Source organism: Dromiciops gliroides, chromosome 2 (assembly GCF_019393635.1).
Source record: "Dromiciops gliroides isolate mDroGli1 chromosome 2, mDroGli1.pri, whole genome shotgun sequence".
NCBI classification, from domain to species: Eukaryota; Metazoa; Chordata; class Mammalia; order Microbiotheria; family Microbiotheriidae; genus Dromiciops; species Dromiciops gliroides.
The window spans coordinates 320703511-320723793 of record NC_057862.1 but is presented as its reverse complement, the minus strand read 5'-3'; the positions used below and the strand labels follow the sequence as shown (position 1 = coordinate 320723793).

Genomic DNA, 20283 nt, shown 5'->3' with positions numbered 1-20283 from the left:
AAATGTACTGTATACAAAATAACAGCAATAGTGTAAGATGATCTGCTGGGAAGCATGTGGTTATTTTCAGCAAGGCAATGATCTAATATAACCCTGAAAGACTTATGAAAATGGCAACCCATCTACAGAGAAAGAAGTGATAGTATCTGAAAATAGATGGAAACACATTTTTTCTTTCTTTTTTTTTTTTTGGTGAGGCAGTTGGGGTTGAGGGGCTTGCCCATGGTCACACAGCTGGTGGGTGTTGAGTGTCTGAGGCCGGATTTGAACTCAGGTGCTCCTGGTTCCAGGGCTGGTGCTCTGTCCACTGCGCCACCTAGCTGCCCCTGGAAACACATTTAAAAAAAAATTTTTTTCCTCTTTGACAATTCTTCAATCTGAAGTTTTGGTTTTTTTTTTTTTAACTGTTTTCTCTCACAACCTAGCTAATGTGGGAATGTTTTCCATGACTACTCATGTATAACTTATTTTGAAATGCTTGAGTTCTAGTTGGTGGGGGGTGAGAATGGAGGAGGAAGAGAAGTTGGAACACATTTTTTTAAAAAGTTGATGTTAAAATTTGTTTTTACATATATTTTGGAAAATAAAATTCTATTCAATAAAAAAAAGTTAACTATCATGTTGCTGTTGCTTCTGCTGCTGCAGCAAAACTTGTTGCCCCTGAAGGGCCTGTGCATGTGTTTCATCTTTCTGTTTCTGATAATGTTGACCTCTCTTTGTCTTACAATGACTCTGAAATTGCAATATGGAAACAACATTTTCTGCCTAGCAGGTATCTGGAGTCTGGATAACTGTGGACTGCAGACCGTTCCTCCCTTAGAGGTTCTATCACCAGGTGTCTGTCCATAAGGGAGGCCATTTTGACATACTAGGGATTGTTGATATGTTTGGAAGAGCAGTATTACCCCTATTGCTGCGTGTATTTGTGCCTCCTGTCAGGGAATTAATCAACATGCATTCTGTGTTGTCATTTTGGCAGCTGCCCCTTAGCTTATGCTCCTTTCAAGCATTTACAAATTGATTTCATTTACATGCCTACATCTGGCCACTAAAAAGTTATGCCTTGTTGTCATTGACCAGCTCACTTGTTGGGCCTAAGCATTTCGTGATCTTAAGGCCAGTGACTTTCATGGCTAAAATTAGTCTATGAGAAATTGTGCCCTCCTGCTCATATGAATTCTGACAGAAGGTCTCATTCACAGATACAACTCTTTCTTCTTCTTTTTTTTTTTAGTGAGGCAATTGGGGTTAAGTGACTTGCCGAGGGTCACACAGCTAGTAAGTGTAAAGTGTCTGAGGCCGGATTTGAACCCAGGTACTCCTGACTCCAGGACCGGTGCTCTATCCACTGCACCACCTAGCTGCCCCTGATATGACTCTTTCACAAATTTATTCCTGTCTTGGGGTGACTCCCACGTTTGATGCTCTTATCACCCCCAAAGTTCTGGCCAAGTTGAATGTGTGAACAGAGAACTTAAGACCATGATTGGCAAATTATGTACTGAAGCCCATCTTAAATGGCCTGAAGACATTTGCTTTATTTCTTGTGTGAAGCAGACCAAGGCAGAAATTACATCTTTCTCCTTTGGAAAGGCTTTCTGGTCATTCTCATATAAAGGTGAAACCTTTCTCCACAGTGTGTGTGTGTATATGTATGTATGTATGTATGTATGTATGTATGTATGTATGCATGTATGTATAATTATTGGGAAGAGATATTTCTGTTGCTTCTTATATTCAGGAACTGCAAAATAGACTGAGGGAACTTCATGATGTGAGAGCTGAAGTACAAACCAGTTCTTTGGATTTTTCACTACATGATTTCCACCCTGGAGATAAGGTCTACATCAAGAATTTCCAGCAGACTGGTGGAACACAAGCTTCATGGGAAGGCCCTTTCCACGTACTGAAATCAATATTAGAGAAAAAGACTTTTGGATACACTGTGGCCTTGTAAAACCTGCTTCTTACTGTTTCATGTAAGAGCAATGTATCCAAAAATAATTTTGTTTTGTTTTATCTTAATTCTATCACTTGGTGTTTCTCTTAGAATAAAAAACTGTCAACTATGGGAAAATGCACACTTTTCACAATATTATTTCCTTTATGCTTCACAATCATATTATATGTTTCAAATCTTGTTCATTTCCTTCTTGCTGCTTAACTCTGATGTTATCACTGATTAATCTTTCCAAATTCCACTCCTCCCAGGAGGATTAGAAAAGACTTAATACTACTGGTAAACTTCATGGTGGTATAGAGCATGTCTTGTATAGTAGCTGGGTCCCATGAATTTTGAGTTTGCTTATAGATAGTGATCCATGGGGGTGAGGGTACTCCCCTACTCCCCAAGGATCAAAGGAGGGAGTTGTGAGAAGCATACTGACTCCATTTTGTGAACAACTTTCATTTTGAGAATTATTCCTGTACATCACCTGATTTGGGGAGATTCTGCTTGTTCACCTCTTCTCAACTTTGAAAATACCCATTCTTGTGGCAGCTAGGTGGTGCAGTAGATAGAGCACCGGCCCTGGGTTCAGGAGGACCTGAGTTTAAATCCGGTCTCAGACACTTGACACTTACTAGCTGTGTGACCCTGGGCAAGTCACTTAACCCCAATTGCCTCACCAAAAAACAAACAAACAAAAAGAAAATACCCATTCTTTCTTCTAATAAGAAATCAGATGACCTAACCCTATATTGTTTATTATTTTCTTTTTAAGTATAAAAATCTGTACAAAGTCTGGATTCAGGGTCTTTGTGCTTCCTGAGGGGCCTTCAAGACCCAGTTTATTATACTTATCTTGCTAATAAATCACTTATCTTGGAATCTGTCTCATCAGTTATCATAAATCCAGCACTTCATTTTCTCTTACTGCCCCCTCCCCCATCCAATGTATTGCCAAGGCCAGTTGATTGCACCTTCACAATCTCACTACCTTGTTATAGGTCCTCATAATCTCATGACTCGAGTATTTCAATAGCCTGCTGGTTGTTTTCTCTGCCTCAAGCCTCTTCCTCACTCAGTTGTCAGTGATTTTCCAAAGTGCAGGTTTTACCATGCCAGTCTCCTTCATTATAACAAAAATGCCAGTGGCTCACCATTCTATTCCTATTTTAAATCCCATCATAACTTCTTCTATTCTAATATTTCCAGTCTCCTAACTCTTTACTCCCCTTCTCATACTGTGAGATGCAGTGACACTGACCGCCTTGTTGTTCCTCCTTGACTCTCCATCTCCTGACACCATGAATTTTCCCTGGCAGTCTCCCATGCATATCTTTGACTCCTGGCTTCCTTCAAGTCTCAAAAAAAAAAAAAAGATAGTGAGGCTCCATGTTAGCCAGAACATAGGACTTTGTTGTCAGGAAGGTAGGCCAGGACCTTGACTTTTTCATTTGGCTTTTGTTCTCATTCAGTTTCACTTGCATGCCACTTGGGAAGGATCTTTGGAAGTGAAATGAGCTTTTAAACCTCAGAATCCACATCCTTCTTATGGTAGTTTTTTTTTTTCAGAGTCCCTGAAATGGCTTTGGGGACACATCAAGGGATATACTGGAATTGTAGGAAATTTTCTTACTTTAAGGCAAATAATTGTCTGGAGCCATCAACTTCCAATCAGCACCAAACAGGGTAGAAGTATTTAACCTTAGCCTAGGGTACTCTGACTGTTTTTTATCAACTGCCCTTAAGTGTGTGCTCATTCAAAATTTCTGGTAAGACTAAAGAGATGTTAGTCCATCCTTATCAGGGAGAGATTTTCTAATCACTACACTTTAGTAGCTATTCTCAAAGAACTGAAGCCCAACAGAAGATAGCAGAGACTATCTTGACAACCACAAAAGCAGTATATATATCAAGAAGATGCAACCAGAAGAGAGTATGATCACTTAAAGGCATGAAGAGGTCTATATTTCCCTGTGTTTCCTGGTGTTTGATATCTCTGTATATTTACTGGTCACATGTGTTCCATATATGTGTCCTCTGTCACTCATGGTTTACCTGTGGGAAAGCATATCACATGCCTACATAGAAGGACTTTTTATTTTTACTTTGTTATGCTACCTTTTCTTTTGAACTAATGTTTCCCCTGGCTGAAATATAAAAGTAAACATATATGTATATATGTCTATGCGTGTACATATATATCTATATACATATTTATATATAATGTTTACTAAGGATATATAATAAGATGTGGTTTTGAATAACCTAGAGAATGCTTTGGAGACCCACAAGTAAGAGGGACTTCTCCATGTCCTATGTCAGAAGAGTTCATCATTCTCAGCTCCACTTAGGGGAGTTATCAGTGGGAATGGGAAAAAAAAATCATCGCATGTTCATAGAGAAGATGAAAGTTGAATTTGACTTTGAAGATTCTCCTCAGGGAAAGGAGAAGGGAAAGATTTTTAGGATCCAGGAACAATATGAGTAATGACATAGAGGTTGAAGAGCGTGCATTGTTTTAAAAGGACCTCTCTGAGCATCAGTTTCTTCATTTATAAAGTAGGGACAACACATGCCACATTTTTCATAATTAAAATTGTGTTGGTATCTAAGAAGAGCTAACCAAGAGATAAAAAGGATCATCTCCCCTCCCCAAATCAGAGCTTAGAAGTTTAGGCCTGTGGGGCAAGCTTTACAAAATGTTTCCAGGGTGAATAACATAAAAGTACCTTCAATTGTGGAGTGGGAGAGACCTTGGGATTCAAGGCCCTGCAGGGGGAAAGACTCTAGAACACTACCCTGTAGCAAGGATAGGTAAGCATGTTGGTGATGGGTGCTAAAGGGTTAAAAAGCCATTTGATAATTTCTTTTTACTTGCTAATTAGGGGTTAAATTCAGTCAATTCTACTAAATTCTACTAAAGTATAGAGTAACATGTAAATCTTAGCACTCTAGGGCAAATCTCCAGCTGCATAGCCTAGTTCTAGCTCTGCCTAAAAACTCATGAGACAAAGTCTCATCTAAGAATTACCCCAGAGCTTCTTAGAGCCAGCCTAAAATTTGAGCAACACTTAATGTTGGGTGCAGCAAGGGAGGGGCCTAGTCTACATCTCCCCAGCTGGAATATTAGCATCTTAAGGACAACATAACCATTTACAAATGAAACAAAAAGATAATGATTTAAAAAAAACAACCACCTCTGAATTATCAAGGGCAGGACTGAATGATTTAGGGAAGGTTGGAGGATGGGGGGAGAAAGGCATGCCTCCTTTATGATGAGTACTAGACCTCACTGCTCTGTGGATCAGCCTGCAAGCCTCTGAATCCCCCATATGTCTAAGGTCATAAGGTCCTTTGGGATGGGCTGTGTTGGAGGTTAATGAGTCTGAGTGCATTCAAAGACAACACAAGCAGAGGTTTGCAAAAACACAGACATTTGAACTTTAATAAATTATAAAACTTAAAGGATCAAATCTGTATATACATGTTATTCTACTGAGAATAGGTATTGGTGGCAGTTAGCTGTAAGCCATGGGTACTGTAATCTCTTGTCCTGTGGGACAAGGATTCTGCCCAGACGGGCAAAGGCTGTGCGTCAAATGTGAGTAAATAATCAATGTATGACATGAGTCAGTCCCTGGACCCCCTGCAAGCCTTATTGGGGGAGCACCATTTGGATTGTATGTGCAAACTGTCTGAAACACTGACTCCAAGGTCAGATCCTGAAATCTATTGCTTGTCTAGCAGGAAGAATAGAACAAAAACTCAGATCATTAAGCTGCAGATGAGCACCACCAAGAAGCAGACAGAGCACCCTGATAGGCAGTGGGAACTCCCTCAACTGTGGTAACAGCAGGATCCAGGTAAAGCCAAAGTGAAGAGGGCCAAACACCTTTGAAGTAATCTGCACCTGACAGGGCCTAAGGTTCTCATCTAGAGCGTGGCTCCACACCTGCCCAGCCAGGGACTCTTTCATTGCTTAGCACCAGGACCCTCCTGGATTGCTAGGGCTGAAGCCTGGGATCTTTGTGACTTGGCTGCTATTCTAAGGCTTAGTCATGGAAAAACTGGGATGTGAGTTCCTTAAGAGTTCCCCCCCAGCCTGCTGTGAGGGGTGGACAATGGTCATATACACCAGCCTTCCTGGTCCCTAGTTCTAGCACCCTCAGAGCCTTTTCACTTTTTTTTAAAGATTGACCGCAAAGCTTGCTTGTGGTCTTTTCCATCATGAAGAGAGCACATGCTCAGCAAGATGAGTAGAGGCCTCATAGAGATCAGGTCTCTAAGCCTCGCCTCAATAGCACCTTTCCCAAGGTCCAATGCTTTGGGATGCCATTTGTGAAATGGAACTGTGACCACTTGGCTTTCCTGGCCACAAAACCACCTATCTTATGGTATGCTCTGTGGTTAAAACAACTATATTAGAGTTCAACCCTTTTATAGGGGCATCTAATTAGCTCCCTTCAATTGTTAAACCCTTCCTCAATGGACCCCTGATGAGGTGGGAGTGGATGGCCTAAAAGTTCTCTCCCTTTTCTTTCTAATTTTATAGATACCTGCTTGTTCTTGGCAGCCAAAATAAATGGCACTGAGATGGGGATGTTTAGAGTTGAGGACAATAAATACTGCTTTTAAAATAGAAAAAAATGTAAATGCAAATGCTTCTCAACATATTACTTAGTATTATTTTTTTTTAAAGAAATCCTTCATTTTAGCCTAAATAGTCCTTATCCTGGTTCTTAAACACTTGTAGACTCCTAATATGTAAGATTCCTAGATTTCTTGTTCCATTGACTTGGCTTTCTTCCCCCCAAAATATACCTTCCTCCATTCAAAACTGCATGGTCCCTGCTTTCTCTGAGCTCAGAAAATGGGCCGGTTTTCATTCTTGCACCTGAGCAGTGCTGGTCACACTGAGGAATGCATGCAAAGCAAAAGGTCTCAATTCAGGGAGATTCTAGGTTAACAGCCTACCACTGTATTCTCCACTGGGAAAGTGCAGTATTGATACAACTGCCCATTTTGTTTATAGAGTCCCCTAAGCTTACACACTGTACCTCAGGACAGGCCCTAAATAGCCATCTGGGAACACTTGGCCTCAGGCAGTCACTTAACCTCTCTCCCAGGGAACTATAGTTGAAAGAGTGCTAGCAAAGGAAGTGGAGGATCTGGGCTTGAATCCTGATTCTCCTGATGCCCAGTCATGTGACTTTGGACCCCTTTCTGGGTTCCATTTTTCCAACAAGTAATAGAGGGAGAATAATAACTTCACTACCTACTTCCCAGGGAGAGAGTGAGGATCAAATGAGAATATAAAGAGCAATATAAGTGTAAACTAAGATTATCACTGCCTCGTGAGTAAAATAGGGGTCAGACTTTTACCTGCCATAAGGCACCGGCCAGGTCAAATCTTGTGAGGTCTCTTGAACATCTGAGTTTCTTTGTTTTCCCTTTGATAGATGACACAGAAAGAGGTACCAGAGAGACCTCTTCCTGCTGTGCAGTGCTCCCTAGGTCCTGCGGTCTTAGTCTTTGATTTCACTTTACCAAAAGCAGGAAGGTGGGCAGTTAGAAGGAGCTGCTAGACACAGCTTGGACTGAAGGAAACTTACTTGGCTCCAACGTGTGATATTCTCTTGTAAAATAAGAGGAGCAGATTCAGTGATTCTTCCTGAAATCCTAACTCCTGCCCCTCATTTTCTTAGAAGTGATTGTGGCACAGTCTAGGTGGCACAGTGGATAAAGCACCAGCCGTAGATTTAGGAGGACCTGAGTTCAGATTCTACCTCAGAAACTGGACACTTACTAGCTGTGTAACCCTGGGCAAATCACTTAACCTTCATTGCTCCACAAAAAAAAAAAGTGACTGTTAGAATGTATAGAAACTAAGTTCATTTGAAGATACTCATTGTCCAGTAAGAAAACAATTCTGAAGGTTTTTTGGGGGGGGGCGTGGTATGGGGGATAGGATTAAACCTAATTTTTTAAAAGTTTCAATGCAATAAAAATTGGAGCTTTCAAAGGATCCCTCTGGCCCTAAGGACCATGGTGACTGGGAACCACATGAGTAGGACTGAAAAACACTTTACAGAAGTGAGTTCCATATGGACAAACTAAAGACAATGAAATAGAGCCTTGCTCCCAATGATCCCAAATTGGGTTATGCAGAATTTGTAGCAGGACAGAATTGATGCAATGGTCCAATGTTAACTATTTTTCATTACACAGTGAAGAGCAAGAATAAATATGGTCTCTCTCCAGGAGGGGGCACATTTTGTGACTATTTTTCCTTCTGTTTAAACAATAAACTCTTTTAACTTTACTGCCAAGAAATGCTTCCACTTTTTCTTTTCACCCTAAATATTTCAGTCTCTTCTCGGAGCTTTGTCACCCATCTATCCAGTAAGGGAAATAAGTACCTTTGTTAATCTGTAACTGTTGTGGCAAACTTGGTGTCTTCTCTCCCAGGGGTAAGGCTCCTAGGGCTAGCATTACATGGAATGTTGAGTGTAAGATGGAAGCAGCTATCAGAATATCTTGGTCTACGCCCCTATCAGGTGGGGGGCAGGACCAAAGAAAATCGACCTGTCATCAGGTCACTTTGGGCAGACATGGATCACATAGGTAAAATGACCTAGCCTCCCCTGAGCAAAAATCTGGGTGTGAGAAGGATGCCCTTGATTGAAAGGGCAGTTCCTGACTCCCACTATTGATGGAGGACAAAGGTCTTGGCACACATTTTTCTGTTGATAAAGTACCATTGATTTGTAAACCGGATACATCTAGTGACACTCCCCAACAAGAGATCTAGGAAAATACAAAGTATGAGAACTACCAAGCTTACTTGTCCTTCCCTTTTGCCATAAAAGCTGGAATGCATAACTTTGGGGGAGGCTGGGGCAAGTAAATATTCTATGGATATACATATATATGGAGATACATATATATGGATATATAATATGGATATATGGACCACTAAAGTCACTGGAGGGAACCTGGATGCATTTTCATTTAGGGATGAAGACCAGAGTTGGGGTGCTACTCATACCATCCTCTCAGCATCTTTAGAACAGTCTCCTTATATGCCCTGACAAAGGAAGCTGGGATACATCAATCTCCTGTAAGAACACATCTTGTAGGACTCTCAATCTTGGCTAGCAAAATACAGTATCCCCTTCTGCCTTTGTCTTTGTCTTTCAGAGGGTTAGCCCAAAGTAGCAGAAGACAGTGTTGTGTACAGGGGATAATATATTGAAATGTCAGTGAGGAAACCAGGATTTTAGTCCTGGCTCTGCCACTAGCTATCTGAGTGATCTCTGGTAAGACCCTTCCACTCTGGTCCTCTGTCTCCTCATATGTAAAGCCATGGAGTCAAACAACCTCTAAGCTCTTGACCTCTACTTTAACATTCTATGTCATTCTATGCAAACACACCCGTATGCTTTCTCTCCCCTGCCTATCCCAAAGAACCCCAATCAGACCAGTGCTGTGTAACAACAGTATCCATTGGAACGTTCGTTCAGATTAATTTCTTTTCTAATTGGGCTTCCACCCTGCCTTTGGCAGTCCAGGAAGGAAAGCACTGCTCTGGTCCTTTGGCAGAGCTTGGCTGAGAAATCTTAGCCTGAGAGCAGGAAAAAGATTTTATACTTCTCTTCCTCCCTTTGCTGGCTCTGCTGGGTCTGGAGGCTGGGGATGAGAAGGGGTCATCCCTGTAGGGAGGTTGGTAGGAGAATTGCCCTCAGGAGGCAACAATTTTTCCCCATCAATCTATGAACCTGTGTGTGTTTGTGCGTGCCTGTGTGTTTGTTTGTTTATAAAATTTTGCCACTTGCTGGTTAGAGACAGAGAACCTGGCTTTGAATCTTGTCTCTGCTACTTTCAAGTTATGTGGCCTTGGACAAGTCACTCATCTTCTCTGATCCTCAATTTCATAATCTATAAATTCTAAGAGTTGGCATAATCTCTAGGATCCCTTCCATCTGTAAATACAAGGACTCAGTGATCCTTCATTGTCTCTCAAACGTGTCTCAAATTCTCCCAAGGTAAAACAAACCCAAATGGAAAGAAAATTTGGGGAAGCATTTCAGGGGTTGACTCATCCTGAGATCAAGACCTAAGGGAATGCTCACTGGGTTTAGGGGCAGCTCTGGCCTCTCAGTAGAGAAACTTTTATGGCCTGAGATTCTTCCCAAGAACCTTCCTAACCCAGCTCTATTTCCTCTTGGTCTTGTATGCACTCTGCTAAAGGCTGGTGAATGTCATGTTTAAACAGCAGCCCTTCCAAGGGTATCCCCAGGCTCTGTATCCTTTGCTAGAGCCATAGGGATATCATATGGCTAGAGCCATAGGGATGTCAGATAACTAACTGGGATGATCCTCTGACTCTGCATTCCCCACTATCATAGAAACCAACCTGGCCATTGCTCCTCTGCCACCACCTCCCTCTTTTTTTTAGAATTGGGCATTTCTGCCATAGCACCACTCCCCCTTATTCTAGGATGGCCGTTACTATGCTGCCAGTGATATCTCTCCAAGAGGAAAAAATGTGCTACCGATGGCATCTTTCTGATTTATTAGAACCTCCCGAGCATCTCTCTCTTCCATTTCTCAGCAATGAGCTCTTGGATCCTCTGATTCTTGGTCCTTTCATATGGGGTCCTCCTATGTGGGATGAGGTTAGGCTGCTGAACTTCATCGTCTGGGCCTTGAACCTTATAGGGAGTGTCCACAGCATTGATGTCTGGATGTTCCTCCTCTGTGATGTTTGAACCTGTGGCAGTAGTGGGAGGAGTCACTGAGGGGTGTGCAGGAGATGGCTGTACTGCTGGAGGGGTTGGAAGGGTCGGGAGCAGCTCCTCAATGTCATTGTTTCTTCCAGGGGTTGGCTCGGTCCCGTTGTTCTCCGTGATGTTGCTGTAGAGGTTACAGGACTTACAGCACAGCTGGTTGTAGCCTGGGATGGAGCAGTACCGAGACAGGACTTCCATCCGACAGAACATTGACTTGTCCCCTTGACAGTGTCCCTCTGAAAGAGAAAAGAAGAACAGATTACCAGACCAGAAAAATGACATGTGTGGACAGTTGACTAAATATCTAGGCCTCAGGCAAGACCTTATATTGCTAAAAGAATGGTGGAGTGATAGCTGAAATGCACTTATACAATGCCTGAGGAGGTATCCCCAGAATATTGAATGTTAGCAATTTGAAGGCCCTTAAACAGGGGTTCTTAACTTGGGGTCTATAAACCTGCTTTCTGAAAAAATATTGATAACTATATTTCAATATAATTAATTTCCTTTTTTTTTAGTGAGGCAATTGGGGTTAAGTGACTTGCCCAGGGTCACACAGCTAGTAAGTGTTAAGTGTCTGAGGCCAGATTTTAACTCAGGTACTCCTGACTCCAGGGCCGGTGTTCTATCCACTGCGCCACTTAGCTGCCCCTCAATATAATTAATTTCCTTTGTACTTCTATGTCTTTTTTTGGGAAGCACTTGGGGTTAAGTGACTTGCTGTGGGTCACCCAGCTAGTGTCTGAGGCCAGATTTGAACTTAGGTCCTCCTGATTCACAGGATGGTGTTCTATCCACCATGCCAACTTGCTGCCCAAATCCTATCCCTTTTTAAATGAATTTAAAGAAACGATTGTGAGAAGGTAACCTTAGGCTTCCTAAGAGTGGCCAAAGGATCCAAGACACAAAAGAGGTTTGGACCCCTTGTCCTAAAATGATTATCTTTTTGTCCTTTCTCAATGGCTAGATATAAGAGGTTAATAAGAAAGGGCCCTTTTCTCAGAGTCTGAAGACCTGGGAGTCTGAATCTTGACTTTCACACTTGTTAGGTTTTTGATCCAGAGCAAGCCACATTCCTCACCTTCCAAACAGAGATGATAACACTTGTATAAGTATTTGAACAAGTAGAACCCTGTGTAAACTTTGAAGTGCTATGGAAATCTGCAGTGGTGTTCTATTTTATGAAAAGGTTGTCTTGGCTGCCCCAGACTTGCAGCAATGAAGCATGATGCTGAAGAGCCTGGCAGAGGCTCTCCCACCCCAGGCCTGTCTGTGATGTGGCAAAAGGAGGCAGTGAATGGAGCACTGTGCACTTGGGTGGAGGGTATTCTTCAGATTACTTATTCACACCCAGCCAAGTTGACTCATCTCTGCACTTTAGTATTCTCCAGGGGTTTCTGCTTTGTATCCTATGTACTTCCTCTCATCCTGTGTGCATCAAGACTATTTTCTCTATTGAGAAAAGTCATTCCTGTCTCCAGAAGTTAATGTAGCATAAGAAGACAGTGAGTGGTCCTGGTGTTTTAAGACCTGGCTCTTGAATTTGGTGTTACTAGGTTTCTAGGTGTGACCTTGGATCATTTCCTACCTCTGAGGCTCAGTTTACTTGCTGGAAAATGGCTCCCAGAAAAAAAACCTGGCCCCTCCCTTGCCTCCCTTTAGGGCCCTTGGGGGCTAGCATAAGATAATATTGCCAGTGGTTGGGTGGATGGGTAGGGGGAAGGGCAATTTCTATCTAGGGGAAATTCCCTCTATTGGAGGTTACTGAGAGAATAGCCAGGGCTTCCTGTTCAACAAGTCCTTCAGGCACATCATGCTTGTCCTTAGGGTTACTATTCTTCAGTACTTACTAACCAAAAGAAGAAGTGGCTTAGAAATACTAGGTTGCAGATTACTTCTCAAGCCAGGTCTTTACTAGGTAAGCAGCTGACTCAAAATAGCAATTCACTCCAAAGTCATTTATATTTGTTCTGGGAACAAATCATAATCAACAGGCAAGAGACTTACCTAAAATCTCATAATCAAAAGGTGCCAGTGAGGTCATAGCCCAACCTCTGATCCAATGTGGATCTAGTCTCTACTTGGACACCCCCCAGTGATGGTTGAACTCACTGCCATGCAAGTAGCCTCTTTGGCTTTCAGAGTGCTTCAGTCTATTCCTTGTAGCCTTTACTAGCTGCTCCCAGTTTTCCTGGCTCCCCTCTGAGAAGGGTGAACCTTCTGATTCTTTACAGTCCTTTACAGATTTAAGTTCACCCTCATGTTCCTACCCTTGTTGCCTGGTCTCCACTAACTTACCTTTACTTCCTTGTTTCTAATTTAATTCAACAACACTTAAGCACCTACTATTTATAAGGCTTAAGAGTTACAAATATGAGTTCAGATAGGAATATAATCCCTGATCTCAATATAACATGTGTTCAATTCTTGGCTTGGCCATTTGGGACATCTTCTTCCAGACACTTTCCAACCTGTCAACACCCTTCCTAGGCTGGCAGCCAGAACTCGCCACGCTATCCCAGCTTTGGTCTGACAAGTACAGGACAGATAGTTCTACTGCCTTCTTTAATCTAGACACTTCCCACTTTAAACACAACCTTCCTGACATCTTTTCCTCTCTTGGCTTCTTTGTCCTTAGGAAGGCAGCACACTATAGGGGCCAGAATGCCAGACCAGGAAGACCCAGGTTCAAATCCAAACTAAGGCTCTTATTGACAGTGTTAGCCAGGGAAAAGTCACCCAATCCTCTGTGCTTCATTTTCCTCATCTGCAAAATGAGGAGGTTGGGTTCAGTGACTCTAAGGTCACTTTTCTAAGTCTAGAACTATGATCCTAGAACACCATTATATCCTGTTCCTCCTTTTTCTCTTCCTGGTCATTGTGGGTCTCATTCACTGTCTCTTCTTCCCTTCTTCCTCCCACATCCTAAGTGTGCCCTTTGTCCTCAGGCGCTCTTTCTCTCTTGTTATCTCAGTGACTCTCATAGCTCCAATTTTCAACTCTACATAGATTACTCCTAAATCTACACTGGACTGTAGAACTTTAGAGGTGGAAGGGACTACTTTGGCCCTCTCGTGTGGCAGTGTAAGAAATGAGGGTTCTTGGGGGCAGCTAGGTGGTGCAGTGGATAGAGCACCGGCCCTGGATTCAGGAGTACCTGAATTCAAATCTGGCCTCAGACACTTGACACTTTCTAGCTGTGTGACCCTGGGCAAGTTACTTAACCCCCATTGCCCTGCAAAAAAAAAAAAAGAAAAGAAAAGAAAAGAAAGAAAGAGAGAAAGAAAGAAAGAAGGGTTCTCTAAAGGCAATATGACTCATTCGAGTATGGTTACCCTGGAAGTGGCAGAGCCAGAACCACAATAAAACCAAAGACACCTGTGATGATTCCAAATGAGTGATCCTTGCATTGTGCCATGATCCTTCCCTGTCTAGCACCAACCTCTCCCTTGGGCTCTGGTGTCATCTCTCCAATGGCATGCTAGACATCACCACTCAGCTATTTTAATAGTACCTCAGCTTCACATTCTTCTCAAACTGCATTTGCTTTTAGAGCCACCTTTTGCATGGGAACTTTGACTCTTCTTTCCCTGGACACTTTCAAATCGGGTTTTGGTCTATGGTGCAATCTGGCTATGTTCAGTGTCCCGCTCTTTAGCAACCCACATTCTCCACATCAACCAGAATACGGGTGCTCACTTAGCACAGAGAATCATAGATTTGGATCTGGAAAGGACCTCAGAGGCCATCAAATCTAAGACCCTTATTGTACAGACAAGGAAGGTAAGACCAAAAGAGGTTATGTGACTTGCCCAGGGTCATACAGTTATCCTCCTCTATGCTGAGATGGAATTTGAAGATCAGTGTCCTATTGACTATATCGTGATGCCTTTTTACTTTCTCAAAGATTGAGTCAGATCACACTTAGTTAGACTCATCCAAGGCAGCTATGGCTTAAATATGGTAGAGCAATTTTAGTCCAACATTGAAAACTGACCACCATATCTAAAGGGAATAATCTTCCTGCAAAAAATGGATGATTTACTGTTTGTCCCAAGACCTGGTTAAAGGAGGACCCTAAAGTTACTTATACCAAGACAAGGAACACTCAACTTAAAGGTCAGAACATCTGGGTTATACATTTTACTAGATTTTGATCTTAGGCAAGTCACTTCCTATCTCTGAGCCCCAGTTTCTTTTTCTTAATAAAAGGAGGTGGTTTGGATGACTTGACTTCTCTTTAGGGTCCCACCAACCTCTAACATTCTATGAATTAACCTCCCATCATCACCTAGTACTTTCTTGGAAGGATTCAAGCCTAAGTCTTCTAGGCTGCCATTTACTCTCCTGTATGCCATACCCAGAATACAAGGCTCATACTTATATGGGCCAGGATGGGAATCCATCCTTGCCATAGCACTGCTTGTTCTAGGGTTGACAGGCCTCATAGACTGCAGCTTCTTGTTTATAGTGCCATACATTCTGGGGGCCATGGCTCTTCCCCTAAGTTTTTACCCACTTTGCATCACTATGAAAGCCAGGGTGTATTCCTAAACCCAAAAGATACAGACAACCCCAAGAAGATTAATAAAAATATTATCCTGTTCAAAACAAAGACTTAAGTTTGACACATCAGCCAATAGAAGGATATAGAGCAGGAGAGAAGCATAGACTAGCAAAAGAGCATTTCAGTGAAAAATGTACCAGGGCTTTGGAGGGGACAGGGCTGTGTACTAACCTTGATGGGTAGGAAAGCAAACATTCCTCCAAACCTGTTTTCTATCTCACCTGCAAACTCCCTTTGAGCAATAGCTTTTGTTCATCACTTCAGGTGTGCTTACACTTGTTTTGCTCTCTTACTGCCCTACATTTTCTTTTTTTGCCCCCCTGCATTTTCTGAAGTGTCTCTCTGCTGCTACATTTTATTGAGAATGTAAAATTGGAAATCTGGCCTCAGTGGGGATGGACCAGTGACAACTCGAATTTTTTTGAAGCTTGTGTTATTTAAGGCTAGTAGGGACACTGTCCTCAGCCAACCACATGCCATATTGAGAGTATGAAGAGAATAACATAAGGGTGCTTCCCAGGGCCCAGAGTCATATCCTGTCTCCATCTCCATCTTCATCATGGATGGGGAGACCCCTAAGGTCTGACTCTCTAATACAGACAAGTCTGATGCTACTGTCAGAGCTCATTAAGTGGCAGGTCCTTCTTCATCATAGGCCTTTGAGAAAAGAATCTTTAGCAAAGTCTTATTACTTCCAGGCCTGAGGTATTTATTCCAGGGCTACTGAATATTATTTGATGAAATGCAAAATGTCACCCTGCAGTTATGTCCACACCTGCCCCATCTCCAAGTTATGACTGAAAAATTGTCTCATGTAAAAGTCAAAACGGATTCTTTAAGCTCCTCTCAAACCCAGACATCCATTCTGCCAAGCTCTCATTTTGCTGGCAGAACACATGTCTCTATATCTTCAAATCATGAGTTGGGGAAGGGATTACATTTTTGTTGTTTCTGCAGGACAGTGCATGTAAAGTGCTTTGCAAATCTTAACATACTATAGAAATGCTATTTTAATAATAGTATTAATAATAATAACTATTATTATTATAGTCTAAACTGACCTTGCACAAAAGACCTGGGAAGCAAACTGAAACAGCACATCTTTAATAGTCTGTTAAATACATACAAAACACTAATAAAATATCCCTGATAAACCAAAGTGCATATAGACGTGGTGCACGATGCCCGGATACCTTATTGCGCCACTCTCGACGGCCACCCATGTCTCAAAACATCACTAAACAGTTAGTTGTCTATTGAAAGTTTGAAAGTTAACAGTCGTGAACATAGTTATACAGTTAAACACGGATTATTTTACATAACAGTATTCAGTGCCAGCTATGTGTCTTTGCTTTGCGGTCGTGTTGATGAAATATTAACAGCTTTTTTGGGGGGGGGGCGGGGGGGGGGACAAACAACACCACATTTGTGTAGACCGCCAGCATTCAAAGATGGAACAGTATGGTGGGTAATGATACATCTGAAGCGCTACATTGCCGCAGAGCTAGAGATTCAAGTCTGTCACCTGACAGGGTCCCAATTAAGGGCATGGGACGGCCCGAACTTAGAGTCTACGGATGACTTGTTGGATGGAGAGATGGAGCTGGAATATGTGCATTCCAAAACTAAGATGTCTTTTGAAATGCTCTTTAAAGGACTAACTCCTCTTCCTTGGCACAGAAATGTCACGGGAAGTAACGAGGCCATTTGAGTTTGGAGGAAACAAAAGAAAAAGGGACTCTCTCTCCTTTGGGAACTGTGCTGATTCCCCTAAGAACTTCGCTGACTTCTTGTCTTTGCCAGTTTGGGTCAGATCCTGGCAGACAGGCTCATGGTATACCAGGGTGATGTTTGCTTTTGAAGCCAGGCTTATTGATCAGTGCTACTACCTTTTACCTTTAAGGCATTTTTCTAAATGGTTCTCCTAAGCAAAACAGCTGTAACAATTGAGGTAATTCTGTAGTGGTTTCCGCAGTCCCATTGGCCACTTGACATTATCTACATGAAATAGTCTCTGTCTGTATCTTTGTCAATTTCTCACTCACACAGGCATGCTGCTCAGCATCAAACATGTGCAGGGTAACAAAAGACCTGGGAGGCTGATGAATGAAAACCCAGAATAACAGGGTATCCCTGGACACTACATCCACCTTTTAAAACAGACAGCTTCCAGGGCAGAGGAGGGCATGGCTATGGTGGCAATAGTTCTGCCACATGCAGAAAAGCCCAGACTTTGTGGTGAGACACAAAACCCTTTATGAAAATGAGCCTGGGGGAACACAGAGCAAGAGAGCAGCAGCAGCAACAGCAGCAGCAGCAACAGCAGCAGCAACAGCAGCAGCAGCAGCAGCAGCAGCAGCAGCAGCAGCAGCAGCAACAGTGAGTGGAGCTTTTAAACACTCCCACAGCATGGAAACTCGAGGAGCCTATGTTGTTTTGAGCATTGCACAGGAACAAACATGAAATGAAAGGCAGAGAAAAAGAACAGAGCAGGGTGCCCTGTGAAGAACACAATACGTGAGGGAGGTGGGGCAGGGATGGAAAGAGTCTCTCATTCATCTGTCTACCCTGCTGGAAGGAAAGCAGGCTGAGGGGAGGAGATGTTGGGCAGAGGAAGAGGAAGGGAAAGAAACTTGGCCCTCCAAGGTCTGTCGTCATGGGGATGTGATCGTGTTCATGACCGGGTTTTGGTCTTGGCCCCAAACTGCACATCTTGGACCAGGGAGTTGCTTTTCACCTATACCCAAGAGCCCCAGGTTGATGGCTCTTGGCACTATCCCAGAGGCCTGGGCCTCACAGCAGAAATTCTCCTTCCCACGTCCACAGGCCGGGACATCATCCGCCTCCAGGGCAACACGGGCTCTGAATCAGAGAGAGGCCAGGCATTGAGGAGGCCCCTGGGAAGAAAGAAAGATTCAGCCCCAGAGAGGACTCAGGAAGAGTCAAGGGAACTTTCCATAGAGAGAGAGGAAAAGAGCCAAAGGCAAGATCCGCAGTGGCCCGGGCATGCAGGAAAGGCCGAAGGCAGAGTTATAAACGGGTCTTTTACTTGACGAGATTTTCTGGATCGGATAGTCAGGGCTTGGACGTGACAACCACTGGATGAGGTAACTCTTCTTGGAAGGGTCAGAGATGTTTCCTAAGAGAAAGAGAACAGAGTTGTTTGAGCTAGCCCGGTGATGGCCTGGGCACCTGAGCCCAGGCTTCAGACAGAGAGGTGGCTTGGAAACTTAGAGGGAGGAGGCTGAGGTGTTAGGGCCCTGGAACCAGAAGGGAGGAGAGTCCAGCAGAGAAAGGGTGGGGGCCAGTCATTATCCTAGTTTGGATCTACCTGGAAAAGCTTGCCAGGAGTTAGGCTGGAGGGTGGTCAATATGAGCCTTTGAAACTTCCCCAGACTCAGTGACTTATAATGTAAGCAATGGTCATCAAGGCCCCATAACACAACCACTGCAAAAGGTTTGGACTAGGTTGGACATAAACATTCTTGATTTCCCAGACAGGCAGGTCTCTGGCTTAGAGATGTTCAGTCCAGGGCAATACTTTCTTGGTTAATACTTTCTCCTGTAGGGGAGGTTGGCTCCCAGGCCCAGTGCTCCAAAACATTCTGGGATTGAATGGGACGCCACCATCGGAGTTGTTTTAGCAGCTCAGCCTGGACTTGAGCTCTTCCTCCCTGACTTTTTTGCCCAAGAGGCAACATCCAAGGTATCATTACGGGTGTGATGAGACTGGAAATGAGGATGGGGCGCTATCACATGTGGCAACTGCTGCTCAGAAGCAGTCTAATTTCACCACAGACCGTTGTCAGGGGACGCTGGGTCATCTATCCTTAAAACTTATTTAGAGACAAAGTGTTGCATAGGATCATAGATTTAGACTTGGAAGTCACCTCAGAGGCCATCAAGGAAACAGACTGGGAGAGGTGAAATGTTTTGCTCAGGGTCCCACAGTTTGTAGGCATCTGAGACAGGATTTGAACTCATGTCTTCTTGACTTCAAATCTAGTATCCTATCCCCTCATCCATGTTTCCTCTCTTTGATCTTATTTGCCAACCTGGCCAACCTTGAAGAAGACTTACGGGGACATATAGAGAGTCTGCATGTCCTTGCTGTCTCAGGCCGTTCCTCCCGACAGGAGCCAATGGTACCATCCTGGGTCCGGCACAGGACCTGTCGTTCCTGAGTTCCATTGCCACAGCTTACTGAACACTGGAAGAAAGTCTCATTGTTAGTATTTCCAGACATGAGGCTGTCCAGAAACCTTCCCTGTACATATTTTGTATTGTATCTAGTTATTTACATTTTGTATCTTCACTCCCCTACCATCCTTCCAATCTCCACCTTAAAATGCAATAGGGACTGTCTTTCCTTTTTTGTGTGTGAATCCCCATATCTCAGCCCAGTGCCTGGCACATAGTAGGTACTTAATATGTACTAGTGACTGACTGGTGGCAGGATGCCCAAGTACTAGCATTGGAAGAGAAAAATCCACTGGATATGGAGGTCTGGGAGACTACCTGCATATCCACATATCTTTTCTAGAAATGCTAGCAGGGATACTAAATCTTGAAATAGAGCTCTGGAAAACCAGGCTTTGATAAAGTCCATTGAGAATCGAATGGAGCTACTCGACCATTCCTTCAACCCAAATCACTCTGGCTCTCACTGATTGACCACAACCCAAGCCTCACTTGGTCCCTGTTTGGATTTTGATGGCTCAGAGTGAGTGTAAATATCAATTGTTTTGTTTTTAGCCAGGAAACCTAAGGGTCTTTCCCTCCCAGATTTTTTTTTTGAGTAGGAAAACTAGGCTTTATTTTGCCTCATTTCTTACCTAGCCTTAAATCCCTGAATCACCAAGTGGGTGTTGCCTCAGACAAACTGAGACCTGGGAAAGGTCTTAGTTTACAAAGGCCATGTTCTCCCACTGTATCCAGGGCCATCTCGAGCCATTCTGACCTATGTCTTGCCAACT

At 43.2% G+C, this 20283-nt stretch overlaps 1 protein-coding gene across 1 annotated transcript in view; it reads right to left on the bottom strand.

Annotated features, from left to right (window-relative positions):
• Nucleotides 1-291: 291 nt before the first annotated feature.
• ADAMTS2 (ADAM metallopeptidase with thrombospondin type 1 motif 2) overlaps nt 292-20283 on the bottom strand; it is a 476618-nt gene continuing 456626 nt past the window's right edge. The window contains exons 20-23 of the mRNA XM_043989764.1: nt 19388-19517; nt 18357-18446; nt 10504-10976; nt 292-326 (exon numbers count right to left, since the gene is read on the bottom strand). Coding sequence (XP_043845699.1) covers nt 10525-10976; nt 18357-18446; nt 19388-19517 — 672 coding nt within the window. The 3' untranslated portion in view covers nt 292-326; nt 10504-10524. The remainder of the gene's footprint in view (nt 327-10503; nt 10977-18356; nt 18447-19387; nt 19518-20283) is intronic.